This window comes from Xylocopa sonorina, chromosome 8, assembly GCF_050948175.1.
Source record: "Xylocopa sonorina isolate GNS202 chromosome 8, iyXylSono1_principal, whole genome shotgun sequence".
Classification (NCBI taxonomy): Eukaryota; Metazoa; Arthropoda; class Insecta; order Hymenoptera; family Apidae; genus Xylocopa; species Xylocopa sonorina.
In genome coordinates, this window is record NC_135200.1 from 7939559 (window position 1) to 7957165 (window position 17607).

At 43.9% G+C, this 17607-nt stretch overlaps 1 protein-coding gene and 1 long non-coding RNA gene across 6 annotated transcripts in view; one reads left to right on the top strand and one right to left on the bottom strand.

The window, feature by feature from the left end:
- Positions 1-17607, bottom strand: part of LOC143426165 (uncharacterized) — an 89545-nt gene that overhangs the window by 16648 nt on the left and 55290 nt on the right. For 4 of the 5 annotated variants that reach the window (XM_076899393.1, XM_076899392.1, XM_076899391.1 and 1 more), the window contains exons 2-3: positions 10202-10504; positions 2322-3181 (exon numbers count right to left, since the gene is read on the bottom strand). In XM_076899393.1, the coding sequence (XP_076755508.1) occupies positions 2322-3181; positions 10202-10504 (1163 nt within the window). The remainder of the gene's footprint in view (positions 1-2321; positions 3182-10201; positions 10505-17607) is intronic. The other variant, XM_076899390.1, reaches the window with a different exon arrangement.
- On the top strand, positions 13324-15457 carry LOC143426187 (uncharacterized). The gene is made up of 3 exons (XR_013102124.1): positions 13324-13409; positions 13487-14858; positions 15153-15457. It is a non-coding gene; the product is annotated as an uncharacterized LOC143426187 (long non-coding RNA).

Consider the following 17607-nt stretch of genomic DNA (forward strand, 5'->3'; position numbering starts at 1 on the left):
TCTACGTTGTGCAAATAATTAAAATTGCGCGCTTGTGCATCCCCCGCCCACCACCCGTGGTACCACCCTTTTCATTTTCTCTGTCGCTTGTAAAGCTTTTGTCACTCGCAAGAAGCGTTCTCCTCTCTCGAGCTGAGATTATCAGGGCGATTGTCACGCTTTAGATCTGATCACACCGTGCCATTAAGGAACGGTCACGTCTCCAGGATTCCACGACACGGAACCGAGGCGATGTGCAAGCGTAACCTCGTTTCAGGTGGATCGCGATTTCCGCGCGAAAAACGTTACGAAGCGTGTATCGAAAGATTTAGGCGATACGTTAGCCATGCATGACGCGCGCTCGGGAGAGAGCACCGATCACCTGTGGAACATAAATCACGGAAACGAAAGGTTTAGACTCGACTGTTCGCAAATCTGTATCAATTTCGAATTGGACGATGCCAGAGATGCTGAATAAAAACGCATTTCCATCATCTATAAATACGTTCTTACGCGATCGTCGCAAGGATCACTCAGGTTTAAATGAAAAATTATTAACTCTAAATGAATATCGAATGAGTGTCAATTTGTTCGCATCTACGTTGGTGAATTGATGCACTTGCAGACACTGTTATTCACAAGTCACCAGACACTTGTTAATTTTATATAAATCAAGCAGGGCTTCTAATAGAATCTTCGAAGGAAATTTATACTGCAAATAATTAGCGAATACAAAGTTTATCGTGCAAATGTGCTATCAGAGTTTGTTCCGATTCTAAATGTGAAATTTTGTTATCCCTCTTTCGTGCTAAAAATGATAGAAAAAACGAATAATGTTTTTACTTGTCTAACAACTTCCAGTTATTATTTTCTCTATTGTAAAAGTGTCTAGTCATGCACGGACATATGATTGGTTGTAATCATCAACAAGTACGCGAATCAACGTATTTCTCCCATCCAAATACAGTAATATAATTTACGAACGAGCATCAAACCAAGATTGTACAATTCATTGGCAAACATCTGACGTCAAAGCGAGCATGTGATTATGATTTAACATAGTACTTCTACCTGAACGAAAGCAAAAACAAATTCCAGTGCAACGGATTGCGATGGGTGGTCGAATTGAAAAAGGAAAAATTCTCAAGAATAATAAAATCCTTAATGACCGCAACGACGATGTATCATCCGGCAATGGTAGCGTTCCGGAGTCGCGTGGAAAGCGCGCGCTTCCGGAACACGAAACAGGGTGAAGAAACGCGATAGCGGGCAGAAAACGAGGAAAAAGCCATGGTACGCTCTATGCGCCGCGTCCACCTGCGAGGAGAGAAAGATCCACGGTGGTGAACGCCGTGGACGCAGACGCGGACGCAGACGCAAAGGTGGAAGCGAGCGTTTGCACGCGAACGTGGTGGTATATAAGAGGATGCGAGGGGTGGTGCTGATGCATTTCTATCTACAGTAGAGTGCAAAAGTCTTAGACCACCTGTCCGAGAAATGATTTACCGTTCGAAAAATGAATTTAACGATAGTTACTTGAACGGTTGAATTTTATATTCATTTATTTGCATTAAGGTTAACACGTTCGCTGTCTGGTGCAACGCAGACTGATTTCAATTAGTGTTGTCATGGACTGCGTCATTCTGAAGCATTTACAGTACTGTTTTCATAGTACATAATTCATAAGATCGTAGTTTTTGTCAGGGTAGCTTTTTGTTCAATATGTAAAATGATTTTAACGCGCATGAAATTCCAAAAAAAAGGATCTCGTTGTAACAACATTTTTTACCATTATTCTATTATGTTACGTGGCAAATTTTCTGTAAAGTATCATCCGTATAATCATGGTGGACTTTGCAGAATGTGTGGGTGAAAACTACAGTGAACACCTGGGCAGTGAACGTGCTAATTGCGTCTAGAAGTATTGATTAATTTAGACTAATCAATATTTCGTAGAACCTCTGAAAAAGTCATTTGCCATTTCCTACCAGCCTGTCTTCAACAACTTTTAACTTCTACTCGAGCATCCGTTTGAAATTCCTTTACCGAACTTCAACGTTAAACAAAAATAAGATAATCCGTGTTTTGATAATCGAGAATTCACAGTGTTTAAATCTACCACCTATTCGTCCCGGAATAACGGAGAACCCTAAAGGCCAGAGGAAAGAATAAAAATGGCAGAAAACGGAAGAAAAACACCATCGAACAATTCACTTGCACAATGTCCAACAACGTCCAGAAAGCATCGTCCAATCGGTGGGAAGATTCGGACGATTCCTCCATCCAGGTGATCGGAGACTTTCGCTGTAGAACGCTGTATGTATACTATAAAGGGCAATTACCTTGCTCGTCCTGGTAAGCGTCGTTGTTCGCAGGCGAGGGTGGCGGCGGCGCGTTCCCGTACCTCGAGGTCGTCGACTCGTAGGCCGACCAGGAGGACGGCGGCAGGCCGCTCCGATGACGATCTAAGTGGGGCGGGGGCGGCGGCCCGGAGGCGTAGGGGCCGGTCCTCGAGTAGAGCCGATCCCTCGCCCTGGTCGATGTCACGTGGTAAGAGCCGGCCGGAGGTGGACGTCCGCGGGGTATATAGCCGCCAGGATCACCGGGTGAAGGGTCGGCCGGGTGGCCGCCGACGACGACGACGCCGCTGCCTCCGCCGCCGCTGACGCCGCCGACGCCGCCCCCGGAGCCGACCCCGCGGCTGCCTCGCTCGCCGCCGTAGAAACTGCCGTGTGAGCCACGCGACTCGAAGCCCTCGCCGCCTCTGTCGCGGTCTCTCTCCCTCTCCCGCTCCCTCTCACGGTCTCTCTCCCTCTCCCTCTCCCTGTCCCTCTCTCTCTCCCTGTCCCTATCCCGGTCCCTGTCCCGGTCCCTGTCACGCTCTCTGTCCCTCTCCCTCTCTCTGTCCCTCTCTCTATCGCCAACGCCGCCACCGCCGCCGCCACCGCCGCCACCGCCGCCGACACCGCCGACGACGACGCCGCCGACGATACCGCTGCCGACGACGCTCCCGACTCCAGCGGATCCTCCGCTGACGCCGCTGCCGCTGCTGCTGCCGCCGCCGCCACCGCTGCCACCGCCGCCGCTGACTCCGCCGCCGACGCTGCCGCTGACGATGCCGGGACCAACGCCGGCGACGCCGCTTCCGACGACGCCGACTCCGGGGCCGCTACCCCCGCTGGATCCGTGATCCTCCGAACTTCTGCAACACGCCAGTACAGTCGCGTTAGTCGTTAGTAGGTCGCTTCTCCTAATTTCCTCCGATCTTCGCTTTTCTTTCATGGTGGATTCGTTAGTGTCGCATATAGGGGATGGTTTAGTGTGAAATCCTCGATAAGATTGCGATTGAATTTCAAATTGTTATTATGTGCAAGTTAAATTTAAGCTAATCTGTGTACGGAACGTGTGCATGGTTTCTAACTACGGATTCTGCTCCGTAGATAAAACTATCAATCGATGTTACAAAGTACGAACGGATAGAGAATTTGAAATGAAATTCCATACAGATCTCTCAACATCGATCGTACCTCTGATGCGCTCTAACATCGGGTGAATATTATAGCGCAAAGTTTTCGCGGCCGTTCGTCGTTTCGTTGCCTGAAGTAAACGGTTCTTGAAACTTGGAAACTGAATGTCGATCCTGCGCTATTAAATTTCGGTGAAACGTGCGCGACGAACAAAACATCTAATGATCCAGATAAAGTTCGGCACGATTATCTCAATGAACATTATACGCCTATATTTAATTCATTAAACAGATAACTTTATACCTGAACGTATATTTCTATGCATTTTGTACTCGTACAAATGTCGAAACATTTGCGATCTATTCGTTATGTTAACCCCAAAGAGGTAATAGCTGGCCAACTAATTCCAGTTCCTTCAACCGCTCAGTCCCGAGCGCTCGCGATTTTTTCTGCAGTCTGAACGTTAACACTGCTCTTCCTGCATCTTTATCGGGCCGGTCATACCAGTCGGGGTCAAAGTTCGAAAACGTGGGCTCGTTATCACGATGTTGCGTCGAAGTTCGCCGTGTATCCTGTACTCGTTCCTGAACGTGTGGAGCGCGGTCCGTGCTCGCGCGAGTATGCGCGCGCACACAGGCATGCCGTTCCGAGGCGTTCGAGAGACGTTAACGACATGCACGGGGCCGTAATCGCGGCGAAGAATCAGCGGCCTTTCTCCCGACGCCTCCTCGCGTTCATTCCGTTACCATACGGTCACCACGCTTATCTCCCACCTTCGCGAGAAACTTCGACCTGAATCTCTTTAAAGGCTAGATTACGCGTGGCCGTTTTGCGTTTCTCAAACGATCTTGTTTGCCAGAAAGGGGAACCGGGACGTTTCGCCATGCGAGCCCCCCACGCCTACCGCGCTGGTGAAATTTTCCGTTACTCGGACGACACCGTTTTTCTTTTCCTCGTTTTCGGTTTTCCATCCTCATCCGTTTCTGCACTTTTATTCCACGCAATGTACCCTTTCATTTGTTTATCGGATACCCTAATAAAATGCATAGACCATGGTTAAATTCTTGTGTCATTCGAGTAGATGAAAGGCATTAGTATTAAAAATTTCACCCTCAAAAATTTCACCTTGTTATTGCTACTTCAAATATTCTGCATGCATGGCTAAAATTGGTTAATCAACGTTTATAGTACCGTTGTAATAACAACAGTAATAATACGTAACGATGTACATTGGTAGTCCACGAAAAAAAAACAGTTCGGACGCAAAGCACCTGAGCCATCTTGGGTAACCTAACCTTAATATGTTTCACAAGATTTCTTGCAAAATCGATACGATAATACCATGCAGTGGTGAAATTGTAGAATTGCGATTGCCCTGTTCAATATGACCAATGAAATACAAAAATAAAATTAAAGGATTACCTCCTAAACGTAATAATTGTTCTTTTATAATTCACTTCGTTGCTTTCAAATTTTCTTCATATTTAAGGCATATATTATGAACGTGCAATGAAACGATTCATTGATATTAAATTATTGTAGAACGGTATTAAACTCGCAATGACGACAGATAAAACAATTCTGCGGCAATCATTTAATTACCGCGTAATCTCGATCGTCTGCAACACAGTTCGTCGCACTTTTGTAACGCGAAGACAGAAAGACGCGCTTCGTGTCCTTTCGTTCATTTCCCGCTATCTTCGACTCATCTGGATAGCGTGATAAATTTTGTTTGTCTGCGAGTACGAACAAGAAGAACGAAAGGAAAAAATATGTAGCAGTTATAAAAACATGTGTAAGCAAACACGGGTGATCGGTTGGCGTATCAAGGACAAAACGATACACGATATCAGTCACGCGAATGATAGCAATTCAATATCGTTGACGTGGATCGCGCGGGGCAGACCCGCGTCTTCTAAAAAGTGTTCGCTCCCGCGTACTGTCCAGGATCGCTACGGATTATCGATTCGACCTCGTTATTTCGAGGTTCGTACTCGGAACGGTTTCAGCTAAAACAGACGAAAAAAAGGCGAGAAATCACGCATCGCCATAAACGTGTTACTGGACTTATTAAGATTAACGTTTACGTCGGTGCGTGATAATGTCATTCGTATCGATTTGAGTGGAGCTTATCCCGCAGATAATGGACTTGAAAAAATTCGAACATCGTCATTTTCATCCGTAGCGCTATTAAGCTTTTATACGTGATATAAAACCGATAGATACGGTTATTTGTTTCTCGAATACAACACGGGTGGTCTGTACACAGACAACTACAATTGAGCTGTAGGTTTACTTTTCTCTGCTAAATGTGGGTTTTGATGGATTAAGGATATTTCTTTGTAACGTTGACACGAAATTGGTATGAGGTGCTGTTTCGTACAATATCTTACTTCACTTTGTTATGGATTAATTTCGCATCGTTGGTCTACGTTCCAGATTCTTAAACAGACAATTGTTCAACTCTATTTACAATTTCCTAAAATACCATACTTAGGGTTGTCATATAAAATAGTTGTAGCTGGCATGGTTGCGATATAGCGACCGATAAGATATTTCCAAGATAGTAGTAGTGTGTTTACACGCATTCGTTGATAATGGAACTACTGATTCTACTGCAAACTTCTGCTCGCTTTACACGACTCGTTGTTAAATTTGCACTTCGTCATTGGAGTATGTGTTATTAATTAACAAACGACATAGACCGATCAATGGGAAGCAATATTGAAATTATTAATACAAATACTGCAGTCGAAGCTACAACTGGGTCAACAGAATTTTTGCAATGTAACGATCACCTCATTAAACCGAGCCAGATGAAAAAGTAATTACACCACGCACTTGGTACCTATCCATATGGATGATTCGTATGCAAATCAGAAATCTTAAACAATGATGTCACCGTTAAGGCGATAATATGGTCACCTCTGTTCGCCAATTTACCATTATCATAATGAACTAACTATGTTATTAAGCAGCTATTTGACAAACATCGAAGGACGGGCATAACAGTTTTCGCTCATGATTCGACGTTGATTATTAATTTTCCTATCCACTCGTATCTAAAAAAATTTCAAGCCTAACATAACGTCCTTATCTTCGAAAAATAAAATGGTACTTTAACCATAGTAATACATTATTCTTCTTAGATGTTATCATAGGTTTCCAAATACTTAGATCATCTTTATCGACGATTAAGTGATGACAATGACGATCAATTCTTAGAACATTCCTCCGTGCATCTATCTTTTCTCCAGCAATCTTTACTAAAAAACAAAAAAAAACTAGCAGGCTGATATTTCAACTCTTGCCATAACAGATTTAAGTTCTACAGTATTTCGCTGCAGAACTTGCTCGTTAAAACAAAAGCGAACAAAGGTTTCGTTAAATATATTAAAAGGTGAATCGTCAGGTTCAAAGTTCGTATGTAAAAATTCTCGTTCAGGATGCAGTTTGCGATTTATCTAACTACGCTCCTGGAGATAGCCAAAGCAGTCTCTCCCATCCGTCTCGGTTCACAGCCGATCGCGCGCTAATGTGCGCGCGCAGTTCTACGGACGTGGCAACATCGCCAACGACCACGTCGTCACGGTCACCTGACTTTTCGTGGAAACACGACGCTGCTGTACGCACGGATAAGGTATGCGACGAATGCTGGTAGAGTGCATTGGCTGTATTTTGTTCTCGTGGCTCTCGATGGAACGGTGAATTCGAGAGTACCAGGAGAGGTTCAATGAAAGAGGCGAACGGGGACATAAAGGGCTGCGTTTCATTCTCTCCCTCCTTTCTTCTGTTCACGGTCGACCAGCGCGGGGAAAGTATGAATCCTTTTTCTTTTCTTTGTAACGCATGTAAGGTGATTCTACGACAGCTCGAATGCGCGCGTACGGCGACCGGAATAGCCGGGGCCACGCCGTGTACACGTATCATGTGGCCTGGTAAAACAAGTGCGTGGCAGAAACGTTCCGACGAGTGGGCACCATCGTGAATATGGATCATGCTACGGTTCCAGTGGGCACGTGTTCCGCGGAACTACGTATTGTTAAGAAATCGATCGGGACGTGTATCGATGCGCCTTGGAACAATAATACGATAACCGGCCACCGTCGATCGATTATCGGCTGGTTTATTTCCACGAACGCGATATTTCGTGGCGCACGCGACTCCATGTGACTCGTCACGACGACTGATATCTAATTCTATTATACATCGCGTCGTATGCTTGGTCGCTGAGAAACGAACGCGATCAGCTATTCTGAAAAACAAGCAGAAAATACGGCTTCATCGAACCGTTAATTACGTTACGGATGCGACGCCGATAAATTAATCTCCTTATTGGTAATAAAAATTGGTGGAGCGAGTTCGTTGCTCGGTTTTTTTTCAACGTGAATTGTATGTATAGAGAATGTGATCGGATTACTAAAACTAAATTCTTTCGAATAATATGCGACGATTTTGTACGTGCTTCTTGTAGGAATTGTAAGGAAAAATTGATATTATAGTTTCGAAACAGAAATACTTATCGATTAGTTATGTTATAGGAAAAGAGAAGTCTTATATTTTCGTCGTTAATTCTTACCGAATGCCAAATCCGTCAAATATTTTTTTTACAGAAATTACAACTAACTTACGAGCGAAGCATGTGCATTAGAAAAGTGTAAAGTCATTTCAGGGGTTCTGTTGATTTATGAAACTTATTACCGTAGGAACAATTCAAATGCGACGATAAATTTTGCCACGTTATTTCTTCGTACGCGGTGCCGCTCAACGCGTGTCCATAAAGGTTGTTTCAATTTCGTTCCAATCTATTCAAGATGCGCGCGAGTATATCTTAGGAACAGCTTTAGAGTCGACGGAGTATTTTATTAAATTATTGAAAACGTTCGATTAGCCAAGCTTCGCGGCATGATGGGTAAAGTCGTTCCACGTTTGAAAACGAATGCACGGACAATTCAGTAAATTAGACTCTTATCGATTGGTAGATATTTAGCGATAGTGGCCGTACTAGACTACGAAAGTGTTTCGTTTAAATCATTTCGAACTTTTCGATTACGTATTTCTAAAATAATATTTTCGTGTTCAGAGACAATTCCGATTAGAAAAGGTTAAGAGTCGACAAAATGGAGGAACAATGACAATGGCGTTAAATGTAATTGCTTTCCCAGTTTGGCGACTGTAAAAGTTCACAGCATACGTCAGTAATGTTTAAACCGAAATAAAAGCGAGCATTATGAAACGCAAAACGTAACGTCAACCTTGACCGTAACATTGCAAGAGGTTAAGATATAACCGACAATATTCATAATGCTGAATCACGACTACTTTATCATTACCACCGAGTCTTTATACAAATCTATATACGGCGAATAAAAGGAATAATGTTATGGCTATGTTCTATGCCTGAAAATACCGACGCGGAAAACTTCCTTGTTGATTAGATTAAATTAAGTCCAGTTAGGTTGACAAAACATGCATATGTGGCAAGAATAGAGGTACTATCTTAGCAATTGCATATTGTTTTCATTATAAACCAATATGGAGAATATCTTTTCTCTGCCTGTGCTACTCCATATTGTGAACGTACAGTACACTACAACTCCTACATATAACAAGCAGAATATGCGTTAATCGACTGTCTATACGTGTTATCGGTAAGACTTCCGGCCAACAACAAGCTATTAGTAATTAGGTTCAAAAGTTACGCGAAAACTTTCGACCACGGATAGCTATAGTCGAGGGTCAACTGTACATTACTATGTGGGGAGACAGTCTGTTATCGTTTTTATACAATGAACTAGGCACAGCCAATAGAATTATACACATCGTTTTGAAAAACGTACTTCTTTCAGGTATTAAAAGTACCGCTAATGTTTCGCCAGTTCGTTTTTTAATACATTATTCGAGAATACTAAGTGTTGATGCATTATTCGGTGCATTAAATAAAGACGTATAACACGTGAAAGGTGATTGTACGTATTGATAAATGGACGAGGCAACAACGCATAAATCCAACAATAGTTCCGTGCTGCAAAATGAAGGGATGCGGCGCGATATTAGAATGGACAGAGAATCGTAATGCATACACGTAGACTGTACGTGAATTTTGTTAGGAGAAAGAGATAATGGGACGGCCGTTCGTCCGTAACGACGTTTCAATGTCGTTTTACCTGCTTCCTGTGACGTGCGATTTAATTAATTCCCGCAACGTGACTCGCCGCAAAAACGGCGTTCATACGTGCCATTTTAACAGTCAAAATGTTCGGCCGTCTTAATTTTGTATATCAGTTTTGCAATTCGTAGAAAGAATGATTAAAAAATAGCACCCCTAACTGCCCAGAGAAAACCCAAAATATATAAATACAACCCTAATCCATCTATACATGTATTGTGCTCCTATCGTTGCGTTTACTTATTTATTTAAAATTAAGTGACGCCAAAAAGTATTTTCGTATTTTCCGAACGTAGCGTTTGCCGTACACGAACAAAGTATGCCAATAACTCGACGAATGAACACAGAATTTGAACGTAGACGCTTAAGCAAGTCATTTAATAATAAAACAAAAAGATTGCTCGCACGTACTTATGTGTACAGCTTCGAATCTTATACGTTTTCGTTGCTCTTTAAGTCAACGATTAGCCAATTTCTATCACCGCGCTTTTACGAAATGAAACTGGCCAATGTTTTCAAATGTGGTCGAAAAAAGGTGAGAAAAGAAAGTGGGTTTTCTTTTAAAAATCAACATCATGAAGCTTACCCGTGCGAGGGAAACCTGTGCTGTAGATGCTGTGGCTCGTAGTACTGTGTTGTAAGGGCTCGCTCCTCCAAGGTATGCTCAGTCGCGTGGGCCTTCGCTGCGGACTTGATATCCATGAACGCCACCGTCGCGGAGACACCCCCTGTGCTACCTGGGGCACCACCACCCCCGCCACTACCGCCGCCGCCAGAACTGGAACCGGAACCACCCTCGTTGCCTTCTCCGAGGGAACCACCGGAACTTCCGTCCACGGGGCACTCTTCGCCCCGCGGCAGCAACTTGACGCTCTGCACGCGTCCATATCTGGAAAAAGAAAGTTCTCGTTAAATCGATGTGGGGGAATCGTTTCGATTATCGAGTTTAAGGAAACGCGATGCACATCGAGGGTTAAGGGAAACGTGAAAATAGACAATAGGTACAATTTGGTAGGTTATGGAACGCGATAAGTTTAGCCAAATTGAGACTTCGATTTTATTAGTCAATTGTAGCTTTATATCGAGATTCCAAGTTTAATAACACACCTAATACGGAATACTAATAATGGAAATCACATTGGCGCCGCAGGGGAACTGTTGTAGAAGAGGGGAAATTGTAAAAAAATACAAATTATTGTACAAGTTCGTTGACAAGTGCAATTTGTATAATTCAATTCACTTAAATATATCGCTACGTTATTATCCAACCACGTACTTTCAGCTGAAGTTACTTCAGTGAGAGCTTAAAAGCGCACCACCACCTACGCAGAAAGTTTCAAGACACGGGGGCACGACTCCTGAAAGTATAGGTCGGCAAAGAAATAAGCAAGATGATCATTTATGGTCCGTTTTCTGTAGTATGTAATTGAAACAATGAAGTACGATAGAGTGAACTCAATTTGAGCACGTTTATATAGCACTGCAATATGCAGTTGGAGCAATGAAATACGATAGAGTGAACTCAATTTGAGCACGTCCTTCCTTTTATTAGCTGCCGTTAGCAATAAATTTGTAAAGGATGTAATTGCCATCTACAATATAGTAAAGAGTTAGGTCTTGTTTGAAATTTTGCGTTAGTAGCTGGATCTATTAATAATTCTCCCTTCTTTACATTTAATAGTACATTCAGCACCATTTAGAATATTATATTATATTATATTCGATAATCTTTTGCTAAATCCCTTGCTTTATGGCCTAAAGTAATTAAATTACCTACTTGAATTACTCGATCCCTTGAAGTAGCCTATCTAAGAATCAACGTGCTTCAATTAAGGAAGCTAATAGAAATATTACTGCATTGGAGTTAATATTTCATATCTACGCTCTAATACCCTCATTTTTTCCTCCTAATTATTATGAAGAGTATACTTGATTCGCTTATCATAACTTAAAATTCAATTCGTTTCCTATTTATTTGAAACCGTACCTTGTTTCCAATAATCGTCCATTATGTGTACAATATATACATTCCGTAGCAAGTGCAATGCTCAGACGTAAAAGTGTAGTTAAAGTTTGCGCACTTTACAACCATGAGAGGTCTTTAAAGAAAAGTTTATAAGGTCAAGTATGACTGTAAAACTGCACAAAACTGCTTTATGCTTCGATATTAGCGTATAACTCGCTTACACATGGAACACCAAGTTTCTGTGAACGCTACCGTTACTACGATACGACAGCACTGGACGATAATCGGGACAACAGGTCAAAAGGGATCGTTTAGGATTTCGAAGAATAAAAGATGCCAGCACTCGTAATCCTCTGCCTCCGGAAAGGTTCTCCTCTTTCCCTCGATACCTGACACAGACACAGGAAATTAAGTCGAGAAAACAGAAACATAGATATGATCGGTGGGATGGAAAGCGACTTCGATCGAAGTCATCCCTCGCTACGCTTGGGTTCGCACGGGTAAAAAAGAACCCGTTTTGGTGAATAATGATCGAATAGTTCAACTTACAAGGTGGTATTCATTCTATATTATTTAGCTACTTTTTACAAGCGCAACGAATCGAACAGACAGATATGTTCATCTTGGAGAATAACAAACCGCGTAGCTCGTATCTCGTTCGATCGTAATTTGGATTCGATAGACTTAAAAGAAATCGCGCCTTGTCTTCACCCAGTAGAAAACGGAGATATTGAATTTCGGTGAAATTAAAGAAAACAAAGAGCCAAAGTTGTTTCTGGCACACCCTATGTAGAGAAAGAAAAGCTCGACGATAGTAGAAACGGACTTTACTACAAGGTGAGGTAGGGTAACCGACCGGTAGTGGGGAGCCAGCCATCTTGATAGGTCGATCGAGAGAAGAATATTACGCGCAAGCGCAAAGACTCGAACGGTTTCGGAGTATCTCGGGGAGTTGTTCGTCTAATCCCGCGTGAGTCGCACGTATTTCCTTGTGCGTTCTTCCGAAGAAAGCCTTTGTTTTTTTTCTCTCGGACCATATACGCAGCTACTAATACTTATATCAACGGAAAATGCACATCAGAATAATCCGTTGTTTGTTCTTCACGCTCACAGGCGACAGTAGTAACGCGAAAGAGGGAATTATGCGCGAAAATTGGGCGGCACACCTTGGATACTATAGTTCGCTCGGATTAACTGCGCAAAATATTTGCTAGGCCATTACGTAACCGAGAAAAACGGTGGATATATATATTTTTTAAAACGAGAATACCAAAGGACATATTTATCGCGGTACTCGAGCGATTTTTATATCGTGATACGTCGGGACCGTTTCGAATGGGGCGTGGTCGGTTCGCTCTCTTCCATATGCGTGTGATTATTCGATGGCGGAGAAAAGGGCACGCGAACTTTCTGTATAACGGGTTTTACGTCTTTCTCGTTGTTCCTTGTCTTGCTTGAAGGTTTCAAAAATTTGTTCGGCGTGTTGGAACAGGTTGGATCGTGTGTAACAAGAAAGGTTACTTCGTTTCAAGAACTCGTTTTAAAAATTGCCTCCCAGTCGACAGGAGTTAATTCTCGGATTTGTTTCGATTCCCCTACAAAAGAAAGGAGAAACGGAGGAGAAACGAGTTTTAACATCGCAGCGTATACATCCTTTGAAGATTGTTCTCACAAAATGGCAGCCGCAGCACCGACCCATCGTTTACGGGCGACTACTCCTTTGTCGAATCATTTCTATTCTATAAATTACGTGTTCATTTCTTCGCAATTGCGATTACGATCGATAGCACCGAGTCTCTCGCAATGGATACTCACGGATCATTTTACGGTGTGATGTGTGGAGTGTTATTTCGAAATTACGAAAGTCTCCTCGCCACGGTATCGAATAATTTTAAATTGTCATAGGTGCGCAGGAAACGCTTGAATTGAGAATAAAGTGGACAACAGCAAAGAGGAATTGAAATCAGTGAAAACAAGGGAGAGAGTTGGATCGATACGTTAATTCGCAATATCATTATCGGGCGTTATTCTGCGTGACATTTTACGAAAGGGAACCGATCACGGTCTGTGCGTCGTGCCTGCAAGAGTTCCATCCCACCCATCCGCTTTCTGCCACCCCTCCTGGTTTCCTCTCTTATACATCCTCGTGCGAGAAGCGGGTGTGCGCGCGCATACGCGATCGTGAGAGGCAGCACTGAAAAGTCTTGCGCGCGCGCGCACACACGCATACACATCCGCTGCGAACGTCCCTTTTCTCTGACACACATGAGTGAAAGCGGGTGAGAGAGGAGTGACGAGAGGAGAAGAAATTAGAAGGCCAGAAGAAGGAAGGGGAAAAGATAGAGTGAGAGAGAGAGAGAGAGAGAGAAAAGCAAGTGCCACGGTGGCTGGCTGGCTGGCTGGCTGGTTGGCTGGCTGGCGAGCGAGCCGCAAACCGTATCCATATTCCCCTCCAAAGACCCCGCTCTCGCGCTGTGCTTGTCGAGGAATTTTACTTCGGCAGACTCGCTCCCAGACTCGATTCCTTCGTTTCTTCTCTCCGTCCGCCAGCAAAGTATGGCGAGAGTTCTATGTGAAAACATTAGCATGACTTTCCATAAATTTCAAGTCTCTAGGTCAGAATCATATTTTTTCCGCGACAAAATGGAAAGAGGAAAAGAAAAATTGCATAGAATGTCGGGAGCGCCGCGATCCGCGGCCATGCTGATCATCGTCCTCTGTTTGTCCATGTCGATACACCGAGTACATGGCTCTGCAAAACAACAGATAAACCGAGTCCGTATCTCACGCGTTTAAAAATATTCGAACAGGTCTACGAACGGAATGTCCGTATCTACCGTGCCCAGGGAGAAATAGTGATAATTCCATAGAACGCCTGGAGTGTGTGACGTTCTTCGAACATAAGTTCTAATCTTTAAGTGATCCACTTCTCTAAGATCTCAGTATATCGCAATCGATTGCTAGATAGAAATAAGAATAAAAATTCTCCTATTTTTATCAGGGATAATGGTGCCGTTCCAATTATTCGATGTCGACATTTCCTTCGCCGATAAAGGGTGTGGGATGATGAATATTATTATTCGTAGACGTAAAAGTGCTTTAACCACGTGTTTGGTCAGAAACGAGGCCGCATTGGGAAACCGAATCTCATGTCCCAGCGTAGCGGCATCCACTCGGACGACCGTTTGTCTTTCTACGTTTGAAATGGGAGACGTACAGGAAATCAATACATCGGCCCACGGTTAAGAGTTCCTAAGCTGTCATTGAGTGTGTGAGTGTATGTACATGTACACGTGTGAGCATTGAGAAGAGAAAGGGAGACGAAAAAAATTCCCTAGGGTTCTACAAATCAATTAACGTGTCGCACAGTAAATTTTATTAGTCTAGCTATTTTCCTAATCCGTTTAAATCGCATGCAAAATTTTAAACATATAACGTAAAGGTTCTCCACGTTACGTAAATGCTATTTCGAATTTTGTTAAAATTTTTCCACACAACCTACTCTCTTCTTATTATAGTAGGCATACAGTACTTGTTTTGGTAATAAACGATAACTATTTCCTGCGAAAAGCATCAACGTAGCTATAGGAAGTACGTTATAGAAGAAAAGTAGATCCGCGGGTAGGAATTCTGTATATTTCGTTGGATCTCGGAATTTCAAGCTCCATGAGTGTGTCGATCTAACAATACACGGAGGTTCTACGATTCCGCGAAGAACGGCACGAATAAAAAGGAATACAATGCAGAACGACCACTGCAGGATAACAACAAAGAAAGAAGGCTTTTGTTCCTCGACTTTTTCCCGTTCCCTTCTTGCCCCCTCGTGATTCCGCCTTGATTCTCATTGAATCGAATAAAAAAAAAAGTTGCCTGCTGCTACGAGTACGTTGGTATCGTCGGAAATTTCCCTGGGTAGTTGAAATCTGCTAAGCACCATAAATTCAATATTCAATCAATGCACGTAGATTTTCTACGATCGAAAAATTCCCTCTATTCCCAGACGATTATTTGTCTCTCCGTGCCTGCTACACAAGAAGGGAGAAAAGTCCAGGGGCTTCCCAACGACACTACAATTTCATAGGAAACATACTAAACATGCTAATGGTTTAAGTGTTAAGAAGACGAAAGAGACAACGCGGGCCAGCAGTATTGGGCGCAGCCCACGAACTAAACTCTTACGAGTCCCCGCCGAGTTTGCCACGTCTATCGGACGTATGTGTAGAATGCACGAAAAGTCTGTTCCAACAGTGCCATTCTAGGCAGACGACACTGACATAAGCCGCAACGTCGCAAGCAGCAGAGGCAGGCGTTGGGACGCCTCAACGAGGCCGGTGAGGACGTGGCAACAGCGCTATGACTCAGCTCTCCTCGTTCCAACCGCTTCCCTTGCCCCCTGGCCCCACTTCGGCTTCCTCTACGCAGCTGACGCCCTTCTCCTCCCGCCGAGAATTCCCCACCACGCGCACACCACTCGATTCTATCCTTCCTCGTGTCGTGTCCGAGGGTTCCCCTTGCCCCGTAAACCCGACCCATTCCGTTCCCCTATCGGCATACCGCTCTATCCTTCCCCCTTCTACGCTATCGTCGCCGCCACCACGACCCCAACTCTCTCGGGGTACCGACAACTCGTTTGTCCCTACTCCAGAAGCGTGTGCGCAGGCCGATTCCTACGCGAAGTCGTGCCGCTAGCGAGACGAGCGTGCAAAGTCCCCTTTGGAAGAAAAACACCTCTCTCCTAACCCCCCCCCACGCTCTCTTCCCAGCTTTTTCTCCCGCTCTCTATCTTTGTCCGGCTGTGCTCTATCCTCCTTTTTCCTCTGTCTCTCTTTCTCGCGCGTTGCGCACACCCTCTCTCGCCCTCATCCTCCTCCCCTCCTGCCCACGTCCATCTCCGTTGCCTCCCGGCGTGTTCGTTTTTCCTCGTTCAACGGCTCCCGTTCCTTCTTGCTCCTTTTCTTCTGGATCTTCTTTTCTTTCGGGGGTTCTCCCGCTGCCATTTCGCTTCTGTATATCCGCTGCCGGGCCGAACAATGCAACGTGATCCAGGTGCAGGGGAAAAAAGGAGGATAGGGAGAAGCACACGCGAGGCCGAGGCGAGGAGCGCGGACGAATGAAACGCAGAGGGGGCACAGCCACGGGGGAAGGAGAGAACGAAAGGGCACCGAGTACGCGACACGACTCGCCAACGATATTGTGCAGTTACGGCGCGGCGAATTTACGCGCAATCGTGTCCCTCTTTCCCTCCTCTCTTCCTTTGCGACGTGTCAGGCCTAGTCCTGCTCTTTTTCTTTCTTTCGATTGTTTTTACACGCGCCACGATATCGCTGTGACGTGTCTCTGCCAGCCGATAATCGTGAATTATTTCTTAGAACGATTAGATAATTCCACGTCGTTCAACGGGTTAGTCGAGGAGCGGTATTTTCTTTGATACTTCATTATAGCCTTCGATAAAACATGCGATTACCATGCGAGCGGAAAGACTTCATTTTCTGTTTTTTTTTTTTTTACACCTTTTGCACGTTATACATAACGTATAATTAAAGTAACAATAATTTGTTTCCTTGCCAGAAATGTTTAATATTATCACGAACAGGTAGGTTGCTTCTCTCCTTCGATTTTAAGTATTAAAGATAATTTTACGTTCGACTAGGCAACCATTTTTCAACACGTTAAACCACTCGACAAACAATCGGAACGACTTAACCGGTTAGTTTAGTCGTACGAATAAGATCCGGGATTGTAGCTCGAGCCAGCATTCGAAATCAAAGCAGAACCTCTAAACGCATTCTCCACTTTAAACGGTGTAATCTATTTTCCTTGATGAACGGTTCATAAAAAACAATGTAATCGGAAACTGGCTATTTAAATATGAAATGGTACGAAACAATTCGAGCATTAACCTTTACCAGTGTTATCCTCTGCAAACAGATGTTTGCAGATCGAAAAGGCTCGCGCGCACAAGTTCGTCTATCAGGTTGAAACCGTTGCGGGCGATGTCAGCATCGGCGATAGTACAGAGAGCTTCG